The sequence below is a fragment of the Sinocyclocheilus grahami genome, unplaced genomic scaffold, assembly GCF_001515645.1.
Source record: "Sinocyclocheilus grahami isolate Dianchi unplaced genomic scaffold, SAMN03320097.WGS_v1.1 scaffold2440.1, whole genome shotgun sequence".
NCBI classification, from domain to species: Eukaryota; Metazoa; Chordata; class Actinopteri; order Cypriniformes; family Cyprinidae; genus Sinocyclocheilus; species Sinocyclocheilus grahami.
In genome coordinates this window covers 74450-95414 of record NW_015507619.1, presented here as the reverse complement: position 1 = coordinate 95414, position 20965 = coordinate 74450, and the positions used below count along the sequence as shown (strand labels likewise).

General features: G+C 37.9%; 1 protein-coding gene across 1 annotated transcript in view; it reads right to left on the bottom strand.

Annotated features, from left to right (window-relative positions):
- Positions 1-2706: 2706 nt before the first annotated feature.
- Positions 2707-20965, bottom strand: part of LOC107575030 (PHD finger protein 20-like) — a 20937-nt gene continuing 2678 nt past the window's right edge. The window contains exons 2-18 of the mRNA XM_016261438.1: positions 17132-17239; positions 16680-16851; positions 16485-16569; positions 15125-15199; positions 14566-15042; positions 13713-13814; positions 13482-13607; positions 13245-13310; positions 12908-13153; positions 8650-8820; positions 8425-8531; positions 8214-8357; positions 6037-6136; positions 5662-5857; positions 5158-5566; positions 3391-3595; positions 2707-3278 (exon numbers count right to left, since the gene is read on the bottom strand). Of these exons, the coding sequence (XP_016116924.1) occupies positions 3133-3278; positions 3391-3595; positions 5158-5566; positions 5662-5857; positions 6037-6136; positions 8214-8357; positions 8425-8531; positions 8650-8820; positions 12908-13153; positions 13245-13310; positions 13482-13607; positions 13713-13814; positions 14566-15042; positions 15125-15199; positions 16485-16569; positions 16680-16851; positions 17132-17214 (2910 nt within the window). The 5' untranslated portion in view covers positions 17215-17239 and the 3' untranslated portion in view covers positions 2707-3132. The remainder of the gene's footprint in view (positions 3279-3390; positions 3596-5157; positions 5567-5661; positions 5858-6036; positions 6137-8213; positions 8358-8424; positions 8532-8649; positions 8821-12907; positions 13154-13244; positions 13311-13481; positions 13608-13712; positions 13815-14565; positions 15043-15124; positions 15200-16484; positions 16570-16679; positions 16852-17131; positions 17240-20965) is intronic.

The following is a 20965-nucleotide window of genomic DNA, read 5'->3' as shown; positions in this document are numbered from 1 at the left end:
ACGGCACCCATTCACTGCATTGGATCAGTTGGTGAGCAAGTGATGTAATGCTACATTTCTCCAAATCTGTTCTGATCAAGAAAAACTAATTTACATCTTGAATGGCTTGAGAGTGAGTAGGTGGAACTATTCCTTAAAGTGATCTTTATACTTTCCAAACACTTAAAGGAACAGATCACCCAAAAATGAAATTCTGTCATCGGTTTCTCATGGAAATGTCATTCCTCTATGACTGTGATCCACTCTGGCTTTTGTTCATCTTTAAAACAGCAATACATTTGAATGAAACTTGAGAGATTTCCCTTCATTAAAAGGCTGTTCCACCAAAAACTGTGACGCTTTGTAAAACAAAACAGTTTAATCCACAATCACGTGACAAGTAGAATTAATTTAGACTTTTAGTCACATGTAATTACTGATCAAGCCACATATCTAGATCTCATCAAATATGGTAAACAGAAGCTCAAACATGCTTGTTTGACACACAAGAACAAACTTCATTGGGTTTACTAAAACCTCATGCATTTCATATTAAAAGAAAAAGATAAACTAATCCTTTAATATTAAAAGCATAGTAGGATTCGCAAAAGTACAACATAAAACAGAGAACATTATTCCAGTAGAAAGTCAATATTTGTTTTTCAATAACAACAGCCTAAGCACTGAAGTATGTCAAATTCATAGCACTGCAATGACGAGAGGTTGTTGCACTAGAGCAGGGATGAGCAAGGTAACTACCACGTTCAAGGTCCAGAAAAGTACCAAGAAAAGCCGCCACACGCTTGCGCCATGATACTGTCCTGTACTGTCCTGTCCTGAACGCGCGTCCACAAGTGACGCAGTAGACGAAAATGTGGAATAAAGTCGTTATTTTTGTTTTCTTTGCGCAAAAAAGTATTCTCGTAGCTTCGTAACGTTACAGTTGAACCACTGATGTCACACAGACTACTTTGTCGATCATCTTGGTACTTTTCTGGACCTTGAACGTGGTAGTTACCTTGCTGTCTATGGGAGGGTCAGAGAGCCCTCAGATTTCATCAAAAATATCTTAAATTGTGTTCCGAAGATGAACGAAGGTCTAATGGGTTTTCGAACAACACGAGGGTGAGTAATTAATGACAGAATTTTCATTTTTGGGTGAACTAACCCTTTAAGAGAAAAATACTACCCATATTATGTAGAAGGCTTTGAAAATAAACAAATCTAAAAGAAAGAGGATTGTTAAAAAATATTAGCATTGCCAAATGCTAAACATTTTTTGGGTTTTTCTGACAGATCTTTTAACACTCAGTAGACTGACTTTTATTCATTAGATGAACTAAAGTTTTTCAGTTGTCGGTTGATAGTTGAGTTAACAAGTTGAGCACGATAGGTTGCCTTATTTTTTTGAGTTAGGTAAACTATTTATTTATTTTTTCTACAGTGTGGCAGATTTCACGTTAACCCCCCCCCCAAATCATTTATATCTGAAGTCTCTTTCAATTATTATTATAATCTCAATTGTTATTCATTCAGTGAGTGTTGGACATTTACAGTATCATAAAGTCATACTTCAACCACAAAACAGGTGGAAATGATCCTCACGATACACTGAAATATAAAAGCTCTAAAGACCACTTTTTTACTGCATTGTAGTTGAATTATTGCTTTTATTTGACATATTTGCTGTGTTCATAGGTGTGTGTACGTGTGTGTGTGTGTTGGTTTTGCACTCTTGATGTTTTAGTGTTTCACCCCATTATTGCTGTGTACTTTTTTCTGCATTGTGGCAGATTTGTAGATTGTACACACAAAAATTCTCTGATTTCCCATTCATTTCCTATGGTTGGTCCTTTTTGACCGAAGACCAAGGGTGACTATTTGTTTTTTTAACGACCACTTAGCCTGCTTGAATCATGCCCTTTTTGTGCGTGTTCACATTCCAAATGCCATAAAAGTCCCCAAGTTTCATCCCATTGTGAAGCTGTGATTTAAAAAAATTCTAAACAAATTTTTTCTGTCAAAGTGACCGAAGAGAACCACAGGGTTAAAGAAAAAGCAAAACATTTGATTTATGATTATTCCCTTAGGAAAATTAAACACGGTTTTATTGTAATAAAAGTGTGGTAAACATGTTTTTTGGTGTATTGATTACCATTTGTATAGTTTTACTACAAAAAAAAAGGCGAACCATGGTTAATTTGTGATTACCATAGTTTAATTATAGTAACCATGTTTTGTTTTTAGAAGATTTGGGGGGGGGGGGAGATATATATATATATATATATATATATATATATATATATATACATACAAAGATTCAGTATGCAAGGGAACAACATTCTGTGCTTGTTTTTTGTACCAGTGGAAACAAAGTTCACTGATTTGAAATGAAAGCAACATCAATTGTCAAAATTAGAGGGTTATAGGCAGACAGCCCACAACCTACAGTATTCACAACAGATCAAAGTTTACAGAAAGTCTTTACTGTAAATGCAAGTTTAGATCAAAAATAAAAAAGAACATGAATTTAAGCAATTGTTTGGGTTATTTACAAGATTACATGACTTCTTAGTACAAATATAGAAGTAAAATGCACATATTTTTCAGATTAAAATATATTTTTTCATATTGTTATACTCATATTTAACATTTTTTCTTTAACTACAGCAAAATACCATTCAGGTCCTTAAGCTCTCCACCCAGAGCAAAGACGTGCCAAGAGAGTCCACAATGATCACTTATTAAACACTTATGAATTAACATAAAACTATTATTTAGCATGTGAATAATACAGTGAAAATTACATGGAAAAAAACAATAACAAAATACCTCCTAAGTCTATGATAGACATAGCTAAGTGCTACAATGAAGCATTATATTCCACACACACAAAAAAAAACCTGTTGTTTGCATCAGGTATCGTTAGCCTCAATTTCCATCAGTCTTTTCTAACCGGTGACTACTGTTAAACTGCTGACTAGACCCATCAATCCAACACGCATGTGCCACAGAAACTGTCACACTGACATTAGCTTGAATCATTTAGGGGTTTCCTCTCAAAACACAGGCACATGTAAGTATTTCAGCAGTTTTAAGGAACTCTGTGTGCATTCATTTGAGTGTGAACTGTTTGCATGTTCTCTGGCGCCTTCAAGAGGATGAGGAGCAGAGTGCGATCTGCTGGACTGTTCCCAGGTCAGTCAGGAGCTGTTTGATGCGATGTTTCAGTTGAGGGAGGCGCGCAAGAGGATCTGGAGGTTCCAGTTCACCCGTGTAGTCTAGCCAACTCTCCAGCACTGCATAATGATATCGACACGTTATTACACATATCAAGCAAATCAATCTGAAATTGTTATGTTTGCGGTTTATTGATTTTTAAACCAGGAAATCTGTTTGTAAGAGTCTCACCGTCTAGTTCTCGCTCGATAAGGTCCATTCTGTGCGTCACCTGGTCCTGCACTGCTTCAATGTGCTCCAGCAGGTTCAGCTGCCACTGCTGGTGCAGCACAAGGTCAGGGTCAGGCTTTGGGTCAGGCTCCTCTTCCTTGACTTCTACCACACAACTCTTTTCCTGCTCTGCGGAAACCAGTCGTTTCATACGGCACTCCAGCTCCTGACAACAGAAACCAATGATGTTTGGCGTGTACTGATGTTCTCATGTTATTGATGATGAATGAATGAATGACGCATGATAGTAATTCAATAATCTAAATGTGTCATCAAGGAGACATTTGTTTGCGGTCCAAAACAAATTAGTTCAGTTTTTTATATGCACAGCAAAACAATGCATGAAATATGGTGATCTTCTGTGTGGAAATGTGCACGTTGCAACTATTTGCTGACAATATAGGCCTGTTTACACCTGGTTATTTTATGCAATTTCTCTGATCGGATAGCTATCTGATTGTGAAAATACCAGGTGTAAATATCCTCCAAAACACTTTCGAGATGGATTTAAATTCGATCACTCAAACCACTTCAGGAGGACGCATTCCAGACGAAAACTGGACAAGTGTAAATGCATCTGGTTGTTGAAACCACTCCTCCCAAAATATAAAAATAATAAATGTGTGAGCGTTTTATAGGCTATACGACATGTTATAGTCAGATATGACAGCGCTAATGCAGCACGCATCCCCACGGATGGGTATCTGAGTATCTCTTCAGCAAGCTGACACACAAACTGATGCAAATGAAACTGAAAGTAAGCCGCAGACACAGAACACAATTATTTTCATTAAAAGTATTAAGCCTGACATTTTTAAAGTCCTGATGCCACTCTCGCTCCTGTTGCGGTTTTTGATCTTGAAATTAGCTGATGATAAATCAAATGCAGCACATATCTATTGCTTTCATTGACGTGAACACCGTTAAATTTGCGCACAGCGCAGGAACTGAAGATCGGCTTTATATCCGTTTTTGTAGAGAAACATTTATGTGGCCAAGTGTAAATTGAACCGTTTTAACAAATCAGATAGCTATCCGATCACAAACGCATATAGTGACCAGATGTAAACAGGCCCTATGACAGATTTTGAACTGGTTTGAAAACAGAATTTGAGCTGATTGACAACAGACAACAAATTGGTTTAAAACATTTTTTTTTTTACATTTTGAAAAAGACCTTGAACTGTTCTTGACGAGATATCAAACCGATTTAAAAAACAATCCCTAACTGTTATGAAAACAGATTATCAAATGGTATGAAAACATTTCAAACCATTTTTAAAATCAGACTTTGAATTGTTTTGGTGACAGACATCAAGCTGGCTTGAAGACAGAAAAACCAACCGTTTTGAAAACAGACTTTGAGCTGGTTAAAACGAGACATCAAATTGATTTGAAAATAGAACTCAAACTGTTTTGAAAAGAATTCAAAACAAGACTAAATTGGTTTTAAAACTGTCCTCAAACTGCTTTGAAAATAGATATTAACTGGTATGAAAACAGATTTCAAACATTAAAATCAAACTTTGAATTGATTTGAAACAAGTTCTCCAAATGATTTGAAAACATTTGAATTCTGACAATGTTGCAACATGAATTCTCAGATTGACTGTGTACAGTGTGCACTAACAAAACATAACTGTGAGTCTTTAAATGTACACTGGCCAACAAGCTTCTTTCTTGTAGTGTGCATTTGGCAGAAAAGCTAACAAGTTACTTGTAACTTACCTTACTAAAGGAGCGGTCAGCTAGCTGAAGTTTGTGCTGTTCGTGGTCCAGCTGCGTGCCGTACCTCTGCTCGGCCATCTCTAGTAGGTCTTCGGTGCTCCTAAGACTGTCCTCCAGCTCAGAACCGCACCGCGTCTCCACCACAAGTCTTCTCTCCATCGCCGGGTAGTATGTACAGGGCTTCTGGTAGCAGTGCTCGCTGCTAATGTATGAGTCCTGGAAAGAGCAATGCGTCTCCACAGGCGATGGGACTTCGCTCTTCAATGTCTCAAACTCATTTGCTCCAATTTCAGGGGGTGAGGAGGGGAAGGGAGTAGCAATGCCCGAGTCACCTGCAGTCTTCCTCCGTAGGCCGTCTGCAGACTTCCAGGGCTGCCGCCAGAACTTCAGGTCTGGATGGGCTTGTGTCCTAAAAAGGGCAGCTTTGATTCATACCTCAGTCTTTCACTTTATTAATCAAACAGCTGGTCGCATCGAGAGTATACAAGCAGGGGAATTACTTACTGTAAGATGCTCATCTTCAGCTGAAGGCCATTCAGGACCTCAAACACACGGTGGACGTCCCCCAGGAGCTGATGGGCAGTTGCCACTTTCTTACTGTTCTGGTGGGAGTAGTTCTCCTCCAGGAAAGACAAGCCATACATGTGACCGCTGCTCAGCCAGTCTTTATCATACCAGTACCTTTGACTCTGCCTCTGGGCTGCATACAGAAACATGCATATTTAAAGATTAACTCAAAGCCAGACAACAAAATGTATTGAAGTGGTTGTTATATTTTGATCCTTGTTCTTTTTTGCCAACACACACAGACCAGACAGATGAATAACAAAGCTACTATATGCTAAACTGAGATGGTTTGGGGAAGTTCTGGTGTCTCACCTGGTGGGTCTCTGCAGATGTAGCAGCTGTAGCTGTCTGGAACACTGTCCTCATACAGTCCCATACACGTCCCATGCTGCCAGCACAAACACTCATCACACTGCAGAGAGCACAGGACACATCCTTCAGCCTCCCAGACAATTACTGAACTTGTATCACCAAAACACCAAATCAAATTTTTTCACATTTTATTTCAATTAATGCAGTATTTCAGATTAAAATCGAGACTAGGCCTTAAAAATCAAATTTTTGAAGGCAGAATAGCACCTCCTGGTGAGTGCAAAAACAACAACAACCTGTAATTTCATGATTTAACCACTAGATTCTTGTTAGAGGCTTGCGAATTCCCTAGTTGTTTTTATACATAATTGTTTACTTTTATTAGGTTGTGGATTTAAATGTATATTACGGCATTCTCAAAGACTACTTTTTGTCAAGGTTTATCTTTTTTAGTTGTTTTAATTGTTGATTTGAAGTGTAGATTTTTGCATTATTATTACTACTACATTCAAACCTGAACACAAAGCATTTTGTTACACAAAACATTAAAATTATATAAAAATATAACAAATTAACAGGAATGCTTTATCAGAGCTGAATCCTTCTGGGTCTAATCTGATTTTAACCTCTTATTTCAGTCTTCTGACTCATTTTGGCTATATGGTTATAGCCATTCCAATCCATTTGAGTGTGTATAATTGTGTGTGTGTGAGTGGATGTATCTGTTTTACACTCTTGATGTTTTACAATGTAACCCCTTCCTTGTGGTCCACTTTTTTTACTGCATTGTAGTTGAATTATTGATTTTATATTACATAGTTGCAGTGTTACAGTCACACCAGTTCATAGGTGTGTGTGTGTGTGTGTGTCCGTGCGTGTGCGAGGTGGTGTGTTGATTTTGCACTCTAGATGTTTTAGAATTTCACCCCTTCATTGACGTGCAATTTTTTTCTGCATTGTGGGGGATTTGTAGATTGTACACACAAACATTTTCTGTATTTTTTCCCCTCAATTTCCCATTCATTTCCTATGGTCGGTCATTTTTGACCGAAGACCATGAGTGTGATTCTTTTTATGACCACTTAGCTTTTTCGAATCATGCCCTCAATTTTTTTTGTGTTCACATACCAAGTGCAATAAAAGTCACCAAGTTTCGTACCATTCTGGTAAAGCTATGAATTAAAAAAAATTCAAAATGTAAAATTCTCCAGTCAAAAGTGACCGAAGACCGCACAAGGGTTAACAATATTCTTACTAACTTTCTGGGCCTTGAACGTATCAGTTGTGTTGCTGTCTATGCAGGGTCAGAAAGCTCTCAGATTTTATCAAAAATATCTTAAATTTGTGTTCCGAAGATGAACGAAGGTCTCACAGGTTTGGAACGACATGAGGGTGAGTAATTAATGACAGAATTGTAATTTTTGCGTAAACTATTCCTTTAAGCTGGATGATTATACTGTACTCTGCAGAGCTCAACTTTTACAGCTGATTTGCATCTTGTATTAACACTGATACTGAACTGAATTGAATCAACATTGATCTGACTTGAGCTGTTGTTCATTAACAACATTGCTGAATTGTGTGGAACTGCTTTGTGACGAGAGGGGCGGGGCCGAGAGCCGTGGGAACGGAGCGAGGCCGGTGGAGTAATTGCGAATGCGCGACACCTGCGCCACTCACCGGTCTCGAGTCTCACGGAGGAGCTCCGGAAGGATACAAAGGAGGAGTGACGACAGGGAAAGACGAGAGAGGACCAGGAATGGATTTTATTTTGTGTTTTGGTTTCGTTTGTGCGCGGCAGTCATCCGCGAGGGGCTGTCGTGCTATTTTGTGTTTATTTTATTATTAAAGTTTTGTTTGAGTGTTCGCCGGTTCCCGCCTCCTTCTTCCCGACCTACAAACGTTGTTGCATGCTTATAACTGAATTGAACTCGTTTCAAAACTGATTTTTTTTTTTTATCTGAACTGAATCATCACTGACCTGAGCAATGATGCTACTGTTTAATTATATATATATATATATATATGAAAATAAAATATATGTGAAAGTTCTAATGTCTGTTTTATATGCAATACAATCGAGTTTAGGGTCAAAACAGACTTTTTCATTTGAGTTTGGTTTATCAACAAATGTATCAAATGGAGGTCTGGTCCGATTTCAGAAGGCAGTAGTTCACCTGTATCATGAAGTCGTTCTCCTCCTGCACTTCACAAATACAGCGTACGATCTCAGAGCCATGAGTGACCGTTTCCACACCCTGCTCTGAGAGGGGCATGTTCAGATCCAGCTCAGCGTCAGACTCGTTAGAGAAAGTTTGCAGCTCCAGCAGACAAACAGAGGGGGCAGCAGAGAGCTGAAGACACACAGAGACACCACTGCACTAAAACAACCATCTCACCTGACTTCGACTTCCTTTTCTTCTTCTTTTTCTTCAGTTTGATGCGGAAGAAATCCCTCTGCCGCTTCTCCCTCAGCCTTTCCCGTTCTTTCGCTCCTTCAGATGAGAAAATCAATCTCTATTACTGTCATGGCCCGACTGTGGTAATATGCAGAGGAATCAGCGTCAGCATGTGCACAGAAATGGATGGAATGATCACGATGTTCAGCAATACCTGTTTCCTTGGCAACCCAGTCTCTGTCGTCATGCAGCGAGCGGTTGAAGTGTTGGTTCTCTTTGCTCCTCTCTGCGCCCAGCGTGGCCGAGCGCTGCCGGTGCATGCTGCCAACCGCAGGGGGCGACAGAGCGTGACCTGACTTACTGTCACTCAGAGGAGAGGGAGTATCTGTGGGAGGAAGTTCATATAACAGACACTTATTAATGATTTTTTCCCCTGTCATGTCTAACATAGCTGTTTGTGCATGTAAACTAGGGTTTTCAAAAAAAGAGGACAGTGGGGGCAGGATGCAGACGGGGGGAGTGGGGCCCTTAGTAGCACAATGACCATATCCCAAATATCAAAACTCAAAATATGTCATTACCATACCTAAAATAACTATTTTACATTTATGCAGACTTATCATAAACACAGCTAAAAGGCTTCCTACCAGTGGCCGTCCTTCACAAAACTTAACATCTACCACAGTTTTATCATTGGTAGAATGCAAAATGTTTCAATACAAGCATTTCAGTCAAATGTAAATTTATACAATATTTCAAACTTTTAACCTACGGAAGAAAATCAACCTGCCGCAACAGTTTAAAATCAGCCCAATTCCATGCAAAAAAAATGGAATGGAAAATTTGGCAACCTTGCATCCAACACGAAGCTGCATCCAAAGTGATTTAAATACTCCGCATATTGATAGCGGCTCCCTGATGCGTGAAAATTATAATGTTTGCAGGAGCACACAGTAATGGTCAGAAATTCAGCTGGAGCGGGATTAAGAAAACAGCACGCAGGGCTTTAATACAAAAACGCACACAATGAATGACGATTATAGAAAGCAAAAGCCGAATCCCAGACATTTTGGGCGATTTAGAAATCCCAGCCGGACGCATTTTTTTTAGGTCCAAAAAGAGGACATGTCCAGGGAAAAGAGGACGTATGGTCACTAGGGGTGTGACGAGACACTTATCCCACGAGACGAGACGCGAGACTGGGTTCACGAGAACGAGACGAGACGAGATTTTTAGACTTTAAAGAAATCCTCAATGATGAAATATATGGGGCAAAATAGTTTTTTATTCAACTGAAAAACAAAATGCAAAAAAGTAGGTGCATTTTGAAATCAACTTGTACTTTATGAAATTAAACATCTATTTTAATAAATTTTATGAAGTAATAAACATGTAAACATTGCAAAATGTTTTGCCACAAACTGAACTGACAGGCAAGTAATTGCACAAAAATTATAAATAGTATAAATAAAAATAAATAATAAACAACAAATATCCCTTTAAAGAAGGATGAAGCAGTCAGTCAAGTTTACATTATTTAGTAAACTAATTTCCACTTTAATAAAAAATATATAAACACGATTAATGTATCCATTTAAAAGAAACTGGGGGGCACGGCACGGCTGAGGGATAGTTAGGGCCCTATGAAATCCGTTTTATTTTTTCCTAAATTGTGAGGTTTTTTCCTTCCAAATTCCATTTTTTCCGTTTTCATTTTTCTCGACTCCTTTTTAATAGTTAAATTAAGTTTTATTAATTAAAATCATGAAACTTGTAAATTTTCACATCAATTTATTAAAAGTTTAACAAAACTTACATGTTTAGGGCCCTATGAAATATTTAATTTTTTCTCACCATAGTATTTATATTTTTTATTGTTACCAAATTCTGTGTTTTGGCATGCCTAATTATATGAATGCATAAAACAACTTAATTTATTCATTTTTTCTTTTCTTAAAGTAACCTTATGATTTTTTCCCCCCTCAGAAATTCTGTGTGTATTTACATTTTTCTGGTTATCATATGAAGGCATAAAACATTAATTTAATTTCATTTATCTTTTAATTATTGAAAATTAAGCAAACAAGATTTTTTGGCAAAAAAAGGGGATTTACTATTAAAATTAAAACATGGAAGAAATGTTTTGTGTCATTATTCCTTGAAAAAATAAAAAGATGTTTGTTTAATTTTAGTAGTAGTAGGTTATGTACATTCTACTGAAAAATAGTTATAGGCACAATGTCTTCAAATCAAACCGGACTTTTATTTTAACGGGTTGCCGTGAATATCTTTACAGTTCTGTGTAAGAGATATGACGCTAGTTTTACTCAAATCAAACGGTCAAATGCTCATGAAGTGACTCTCAGAGCAGTTCTGGAGATGTTGTTCATGTGTTTACGCCCTCATTTAGTGAGACGGCAGACGCTGAAATCACTGCGAGCATCACGCGCTTCAGAGTGTAGTAAATGAAACCGCGAGTCTGCGCCATTCATTAACAGACAGGCAGAACATGCAGGATTCATATTTAAATCAACTTTTGCGGCTTAATGTTTACAGATACTAGTCCATATTGTGACTTAAGTGTAATGACCTACTTTTGATTAATTCACAAATTCCGTGACATTCAGCGTTAAACTGTGAATTCTGTTTTTATGACTGGATAAAGACTACACTGCGTAATTTTCCCACTTATCATGTGGCCACTTGCCTGATGTGAACATAAAATATCTTACATACCACCACTTGTGAACGAGCCAGTGTAATGCAAATATATCTGAAAGGTCTGCGCGAGGATATAGTCACGTTCTCGAGTCACACCCCTAATGGTCACCCTATGTAAACGATATGCAAAGTTACAAAGCACAAAATCCACTGCAATGGGAGTTATAAACATTTTGCAGTTCAGACTTTTGTTCCCTCAGAATTCAGTTTAAATATCACAATTCAAACAACTGTGGGTCTACATCTCACAATTCACTTGTTACCACAGAACTGAGTTAACAATCCAGACTTTAACTCGCAATTACATCTCGCTATTCTGTATTTATCTGTATTCTCTCTGAAAGTTAAGATCTTTCAATTGCTCAGAATTCTGAGTTTACATGTCAAAAATAAAAAAGGTAATTGTTACTTATTGTTTTTCTTGTAATTGAGTATTTTTATATATTTTCTTTCGTCTGAAAATTGTGACTTATGAACTCATAATTGTAAGTTTACATCTCACAATTCTGTATTTTTTTTCTCTGAATTCTGAGTTTGCGTCTCGCAATTCTGTTTTTTCCCCCCACTTTTTATCTCACAATTAAAGTTTTTTTTTTTACTTGTAAACGAGCAATTATGATTTTAACTCACAACTACATTTCGCTGTTCTGTACTTACCTTTATTTCCTCAAAGTTAACATCTTTCAATTTCTCCAAATTCTGAGTTTACATTTCACAGTTCTTTTTTTTTATTTTTTTTGCACCACGGGAAAAAAAACAAATTGTGACTTTGTATTTCACAATTGTGACTTTTTTTCTTGTAATTTTGAGTGTTTTTTTCTCTTTCTTCCGAAAGTATAAAGTATAAACTCATTATTGTAAGTTCACAGTTCACAATTCTGTATGCATTTTCTCTGAATTCTGATTTTACATCTCGCAGTTCAGTTTTTCTCGTTTTGCCACAGAAATACACACATAAATACAGGTAACTGCGTTTTCTTTTCGGGGGCGTTAAGACAACAGTTTTCAACTAAAAACTGAAAATTGTATGCATTTCGCATGTATTTCATGCATGTCATTCTCATGACAACGGCATTTTTGGGAGCCTGAAAATGCAAACGTTTGAAAACGGGTTTCAAAGTGGACATTTTTGAAAATGATACCATTATCGTCTTAGTGTAAAGTACAAAAATGTGAACTTTTGATATCAGTGATATCATGTGCATGTGTATTATAGGTTAAGTGCACAGGTGTGTAGTGTTACTTTACAAAGTGATATCAACTACTGACGTGGTATGAATAATACAAAATTCTTAGTCATTTGCACGGATTTGTGTGGACAGGAATCGTTTTGAGAACGCCATCGTCCATACACAAAACTTTTCAAAAAATGCTAACTTTTACATTTTTAGTACATAATTGTCATGCATCACAGACTGGGCTTTTTGGAAAAGCTGGCTTTAAAGAGACTAAACCAGAGAACTAAAACAGAGCATTTGAGGCAGAGGGTGAAAAGAGGCGCTGCAACAATGTACAGTATGAGAAAATAAATGTTTTTTAACTTTAAATCATGTAAATGCCTCCTAGCAGACCCCCCAAAAATAAGGTGATGAACTTGTAAATGAGCATTATACGGGCACGTTTATAATGTGAATGCAAGTAAACACACATAAATATGGACAAAATGTGAACCGACTTCACCAGCAACCCATTCAAAAACAAACACCCACACAAACAGCTAAAGTAAATACTGATAGATAAAGTGCACTAACAGTGGGAAGACGAGACGGTCCGGCGCCTGCGAGGGGTCTCCTGGCTGTTCTGTTTGTCTGAGGAGCGCGTCTGGACGCAGCGAGGGGGGCTTGGGTCGCTCTGTGCGTGATAGTACTTCATGTGGTAGTGCAGCAGAGACGCCTTGCGGAAAGACTTGAGACAGCCTGCGATTTTGCATTTGAACGGGTTGTGGTCCAGCTCAATGGACAGGATAGGGGGCGGCTGGTTTTTGATGACCCTGTACACTGAGGGAGGAAAAGGGCAATGAGGTCACATACCGGCAGGTTTTTATACTGTATCGGTGAGACAGAGTGAAAGCGAGGGCTGTGCACTCACATGGTTCTCTGCTATACTTGTTTGTGGTTGGAAGGTGGATTGTTTGCGGCTGTTTGACTGCTGCAGCTAAGAAAGCAATGCATCAGTTAGCACATCACATAGCTGCATAAATGTCGAATTAACAAGATTTGTACATATTCTGAAGAAAAGGTGAGTGGTGCCTCATGAAATAGCAATAATGATTCAGTCTAAGCAAACACATTTGATGATCAAACTGAAACAAAGGAGGATGTTTACCGAGATCAGGTGTGGATCCTGCCTCCTCTTTGGGTGCTGCATTTTCTGCAGGACTGGTTGAGCCATCCTTACTTTCTGAAGTCTCCGGGACAGAGTCCGCTTTGATTTGGGATCGACTGTTTCTGTCTATGAGGGGATCAGAGTCACAATGTCCTGTCAGATGGTTTAATCACCAACTAGCATAAAGAACAGCAGCTGGAACAACAAAAAGGATAATACAAGAGAGTGAACCTGTGCTTGAATTGGCTCTGCTCCTTTTGGTCGGTGGCATCTGTCCTGTTGATGCACGTCTCTTCCTCAGTTCTGGACCGTTGGACTTTTCCACATCCTTTCCTGTGAGAGACACAAGCCAAGAAATTTAATCATCAAGTTTGAATCTAATACACGAGTAAATCACCCAACAATCCTCTACTTTCAGTCTTTACAGGAAAAACTTACCAAACCACTAAGTTAACTCTTGACCTGGTTAAAAATTCATTGCCACCAGCAAAAATAAGTAACTTAGTGTTACTGAAAGGCAGGACTCCCTGTCCTACAGATATCAAATTGAGCATCCCACTCATATTTGTGTGACCCTGGACCACAAAACCAGTTTGTTAGGATAGGACAATATTTGTCCGAGATACAGATAAATCTGGAATCTGAGGATGCAAAAAATCTAAATATTGAGAAAATAGCCTTTAAAGTTGTCCAAATGAATTTTTTAGCAATGCATATTACTAATCAAAAATTAGGTTTTGATATATTTACGGTAGGAAATTTACAAAATGTCTTCATGGAACATGATTTTTTCTTAATATACTAATGACTTTTGGCATAAAAGAAAAAACTATAATTTTGACTCATACAATGTATTTTTGGCTATTGCTACAAATATACCCCAGCGATTTAAGACTGGTTTTGTGCTCCAGGGTCATATTTATTCAAATGGCCCACCTCCTCTCTTGATACGGTCTCTCTATTAGCTACTCAGCAAATGCAGTCCATTGGAGTGTGTGAGGTTGAATCTAGCTCTTGGAATTGAATCATAACAAAATCAAATATTCAGATGTAACACCACCATGTTCCTCCAAACCAAACTCACCATCTGTCACCTTACTCCGTGTCCTTCTGGGCAGACTGGGGCTTTCATCTGTTGCGTTTTCCTTCTCTTTCTGGTCTCCGTCATTCCCGTCAACGCCATTTTGAAGTGCTTGGGACTCCTCCTGTCCTCCATTCATCTCTTTCTCCTCTGGTTTGTTCGCTTCTCCATTCTCAAGCGGTTCTGTCTTGTTTTCTTCACTGGGCTGTGTTTCGTTGTGCTCCGCAGAACTCGGCTCGGACTCGTTCAATATCTGAGCTGCTGTGCTTTCGCTCTCTCCACCGTTCTGGAGATTTCTGGACTCGTCAATCACTGTAGCGTCTTCTTCATCCTCCTCCGATTCGCTCTCCCCATCCTGGTCAGACATGCTGTGTCTCGAGCCGTTACTTCTGCTGCTGCCATTCTCCTTGGCCTTCCATTTTTTCCCATTCTGATTGCCCCGCTTTTGAGTCTGCTGATTGGTCTTGCCATTAGAGCTCTGTAGATAAAGACAAACTCATTAATCCTGTATTTTAATGGCCTGGTTTAATCATTATTAGAGCTGAGGCAATCACTTCTCATACCTTGCGGAACGGCTTCACCTTAATCCCCTTCACTGTCTTTATGACTCCATCAAAAAACTTCACTGTGTAGAAACCTGAGACACCACAGAAGCACAGCCATTTGTAAACACTTTCATAATGTAATGTGTGTACATGTCAAATACATAGCTACAAAAAAGATGCACTGATACTGATATATGTCGGATATTAAAATGAAATACTATTGTATAAAAACAACAATGAATAACTTTAATCAATTGTTTTGAATGCTACAAGTGAATGTAGGCATCACAACATTATAAGTAACATTATGAAAAACAGACATTTCTTTTGAGACTGAGATTCTAAATTCTAATTTTCTAAATATAAAACTTTCATTTAACAGTGTTATTAAATTATTAGTGTTTTATTAAGTAGAAGTGTCAGCTAAGGTAATAATGTAAAAATGTGTTAAATGGGCAGCACAATTAAATATGCAATGTTTAATATTCATATGTATGTATTACTGTACAAATGTTTAGGGTTAAAATACAGTAAAAACAGTAATACTGTGAAATTAACTACAATTAAATATTTTTTAAATTTGTATTATTATTTATAATAATTTGTTATTTTTATTTTATTATATTTTTTAAAAGTGATTCATTTTTTTTAAATACTTGAGTCTCACAATCATTTAAAGGGGTCATATGATGCGATTTCAAGTTTTCCTTTCTCTTTGGAGTGGTACAAACTCTTGGTGCATAAAGAAGATCTGTAAAGTTGCAAAGACTAAAGTCTCAAATCCAAAGAGATAATCTTTATAAAAGTTCAGAGTCAACCACGCCTACCTAAAACGGCTCGTTCTAACACGCCCCCACATGTCTACATCACGATGTGGGAAGATTTGCATAACGCCGCCCAAATGTTCACGCAAAGAAAGGCAGTGTAACTTTTATTCTCGCTGTAGTATTGTTGTTGCCTCCGCCACCATGTCGTGAAGCGCTGTGTGTTTCGTTGTGAAAGCGAAACTACTTTGTTTGGTCCGCTTGAGGTATTCAGCCAATCACAACGCACTGGATAGCTGGCCAATCAGAGCACACCTCGCTTTTCAGACCAATGAGCTTTGTAAAAATCGACGCGTTTCATAAAGGCGGGGCACAGAGGAGAAACAATAATGTACAGTATGTGGAAAATAATGTGTTTTTTAAACTTTAAACCACATAAATACATTGCATTACACCAAATACACAACATAATGTTCTTTTTATCAACATCATATGACCCCTTTAAACATCAGCCAAAAACAATGGTACACTATTATGTTTCGGCTGCCAATTTACTCTGGGCCATTCAGAAAATAAACTTAGCATTAATGATGTGAGTGTTGTGAGTACACACCATCTTTATCCCGGGACATGATCTTAGCAGGGTAGTACCGACAGTCTGACCAGCTGGCAAGGACTTTCTGGTTGACATGAAAGCCCTGAGAAGAGAAACATATCTATATATATAATCTTGCAACATTGAGTCAGAGTACAACTTTGCCCATGCAGACTGTGAGTGACTCAGCACAGTTAGACAGGAAGTGCTTACTGGAGCGCTCTGCCGTTCACGGAGACCTTGTTTCCTCAGCTGGATTCGTTCCACAGGTCTGAGGTACGGACTGCTCCAGTCAAACCATTCATCATAACGATGACTCCACTGCCTGTAGTGAATCAAAACCTTCTCGTCTTCATAGTCGATCTTCTCAATGCTAGCTGCATACCTGTCAACACAAAACAGACAGAGTTATTTCAGATTAGTTACAGATTACAGCTGGGTCTCTAAAGAAAGGTTGAAAATTGTTTGCGGGGAGAATGAATAAATAAATAAATACTCAGCTGGAAAAGCACAACATTTGTGGAACATGATTTAAAATGCTAACTTTTTCAAAAATATTGGAATGCAACAGAACTAGTGGCATCAGCGCCAGTGAAGCATCTGAATTTCAATCAGGCCGAGTGAATGAACAGATGGAAGAACGGAAGCAGAGGAAAGACACTGACCAGTTCTTCAGACTGTCCCTGGCCTCCAGCTGCGCTCCCACCTCGAACGTGATCCCACGCCTGTGAGGAGTGCTCTTTGACATGCTGGTCACACACTCACACACCAACCTATCGAACCAGAGAAACACATCATGAGGTCAGAGGTAAAGGATGCTATGGATGTCATGGACGGCACAACCTAACCAAGCTGCTCATAAATAAACAATACACTACAGCCTAAGGTACATAAGAGAGACATTTTCCAGCACTTTTCCCAACAATTTGATTAGACTTTTATTTCAAAGCTGATTATTTCAAAGCTTATCTTGTTCCCAATACAAATTTTTATTAGTGCCAGGTTTCAGCTGTGCATTGGTTATGTACTTTAAAATATAATTTCAATGAATGACTGAACTTTTGGGTGATTGGAACTGTCATTTTTCACCTCCAAAAAGCTGGCATGAAAAGATACATCACAGTTTAGATAATATTTATTGAATATTGATATTGGATCGATGCTATCTAGGGTGTAATGCAGGGTTCCTCAATAGGCGGCCCGCGGGAGGCCAAGAACCACCAGACGCGAAGTGCATTTAAAATCCTTTAATGCACTTACAAATGAGGAAAACAGAAGCAATCAAAACCCCAAAATAGAGCAATAATATGCCATATTTACCACATCTCTCATGCTGGTTTGTTTACAGCATGCACAAACCTTTTGCTTCAGCGTGATTTGTGTCATGCTCAAAAAATACAACACAACAACTCACAGGAAGTGATTATCAGCTGGTTCTTAACAGCGATCGATCTGAAGCAACACTAAATGTGTGTTGTTGTTGTTGTTTTTAAGTTAATTGTTTTAAAATCATGATTTGCATTAAGTTTTGATCAACTATTTAGAAATCATACAACTGAACAGCAGAAGGATTCATAAACAGTAATTATGATGGTTCTAAACGATTACTGACTGTCCATTGAGCTCACTCATGAAGAACTGATCAATAAATCATCAAAAAAAACTACACATTACAACAAGTCATAAACAAATACCTGTCATACACACAATAACCTCAGAAAACTGACAGCAGAAGAGGAAAAACAGGTTATGTAAAAATAAGGAAAGGGACAAACAGGAGATATTTATGTACACTGACTCAAACTCACCACATTCATTAACCTCCTCATTCAAACCAACAGCATACTTTGACATGACCTGTAAATTGTCATTGTATAATTGTATTATTACAAAATCCTTGAGATGTAGTTTAATAGTAAGGTGCCACTATTACTCATATTGCATGATGATAAATACATTAATAAAAACAATCACAATGTCATAGCTTTCTGGAAGTAATAACAAAATACATTACTGTCGTTCAATAAGACACTATAATAGGCATGTCGCAATAATCAATATATCAACTTATCGCGCAATATATGTACATGACCTCAATCATTTTTGATGACGCAATATATCGGCCATTTTATTTACTTAAAAAATAATGTCAACAGGAGATATTTATGTACACTGACTCAAACTCACCACATTCATTAACCTCCTCATTCAAACCAACAGCATACTTTGACATGACCTGTAAATTGTCATTGTATAATTGTATTATTACAAAATCCTTGAGATGTAGTTTAATAGTAAGGTGCCACTATTACTCATATTGCATGATGATAAATACATTAATAAAAACAATCACAATGTCATAGCTTTCTGGAAGTAATAACAAATTACATTACTGTCGTTCAATAAGACACTATAATAGGCATGTCGCAATAATCAATATATCAACTTATCGCGCAATATATGTACATGACCTCAATAATTGATGACACAATATATCGGCCATTTTATTTACTTAAAAAATAATGTCACCATGTTCTGTACGTTCCACTTGCACCAGTGTCTTTTGCAGCTTCTCGTACATAACGTGGTGTAGTTGGTGCTAGTTCAAATTTTAAAAAATGCTTCTACAAAAAAAGTTTCATCTGCAGAAATGTAAGTTGCTTTTAATGGATGCTTATGATATTTCTGGTTTTCTCAGAAGTGGAAGTCGTAACTGGGTTCATTTAGTAATGCTGCGTTCAAGTCTATCCCATGAGGCCACGCGAGAGGAGGCGCCATATTCGAGAACGGCGGGAGGCGGCGACGCGGCTCTCTTCAAGAGTAAGTACCTTAGAGAAAAACGTTGTTCACTGTGGTTAAATTGCACTTGTTTAACATGATCTAAGTGAACGGCTGACTTATTGAAAGTTTAAACATTGTAAGTCGATTAGATGATTTCGTGAGTCGGCTGTAAAAAGATGTTTAATCGCCGATGAAAGTGGTAAGAATTACGTGAAACACTGCTGATGTTCGCAGTAGTGAGGGCTCTTTAAATTTAGGCGCTGTTGTGGCGACGCATGTCACGTGACAACGTCAACATGGCGGATGTAGTATGTCCGAATTCCATTCATACTACTCGCATTCATACTATATAGAACGTACTTTTTTAACGGTCGAGTAGTACGTTCAAATTCAAATGTAGTACCTACTAAGCAGTATGCGATTTCGGACGCAGCCCATGTTTTGTACGTTCCACTTGCACCAGTGTCTTTTGCAGCTGGTGTAGTTGGTGCTAGTTCAAATTTAAAAAAATGCTTCTACAAAAAAAGTTATCTGCAGAAATGTAAGTTGCTTTTAATGGATGCTTTTGATATTTCTGGTTTTCTCAGAAGTGGAAGTCGTAACTGGGTTAATTTAGTAATGCTGCGTTCAAGTCCTCCGTTCGTACTTACGAGTTGACAAGTCGTAATTACGACGTCAGGTGCGTTCAAGTCAGTTTAGTCGGCACAAGATGGCGGTGTACCTTCTTTTGATAAATTACAAGAAAATACAGGGTCTTTTAACTCTGCTTATAAAAAATGAAGAGCAAAGAATTCGCATCAGGTGTGTTTTGCGTTTTTAATAATTTTTTTAGACCAGGATCCCAGTATAACAAATTTTCAGCTTCAACAAATGCTAAAATACAGAGATGAAAAAAAGCTGTTAACTAAATGCAACATGGCAAATCAAAAGATTTTTCACCTATAGGTGCTAAAATTATAGCATTTTTTTACTTGGATTTCATTAACTAGCTGTGTAACAAGAACATGACCAATTTAAGTTTATAGGACAACTAAACTATCAATTTAAACAAAAATTTACCGTCAACTACAGATTCCTCCATGTTTCTCATTGACAGACACGCTCCCAACTCGGAAACTCGGGGCTTAAAGAAAATTTAGAGTTTCCCACTCGTAATAACGACTTTGTGGTGTGCGTTCAACTCGTAAATACGATCTGTCCGACATGACTTGAACGCACCATTAGTGTTGGGTCGTTCTTGAATGATTCGTTCATTTTGAACAAATCTTTAATGTGACTCGGGAAGAACGAGTTGTCTCGGGGAGTGATTCGTTCAGTCGCGCATGCGCAACCAATCAAGTAGCTCACCTGTTTCGAGTCTTCGGGTTTTCCTGAGTCGTTCAAAACCCGAAGAAAAGAGCTGAGGTGAGCTAATCATAGGCTGAAGACCCAGCAGGTAAACATTGAATTCATCTTTTCTGTTTCTTATAGCATTATAGTTTTGTATTGTTTGTAGTGTGATCAGCGTTTGCGTAAGTAGTAGTCGTGTTAGGGAAGTAACACGTAACATTTTAATTATATTTTGCTCAAATGAACGAAAGGACTCGAAAAAGAGATTCGTTCATTGTGCTGCACGAGCCTCAGAGAGCCGAGTCGGAGAAATGATCCGAACTGCCATCACCAGCTTACATTTTACATACGTCATAATCGCGGGAAACCGGCAGGTTTGGTTAAATCAG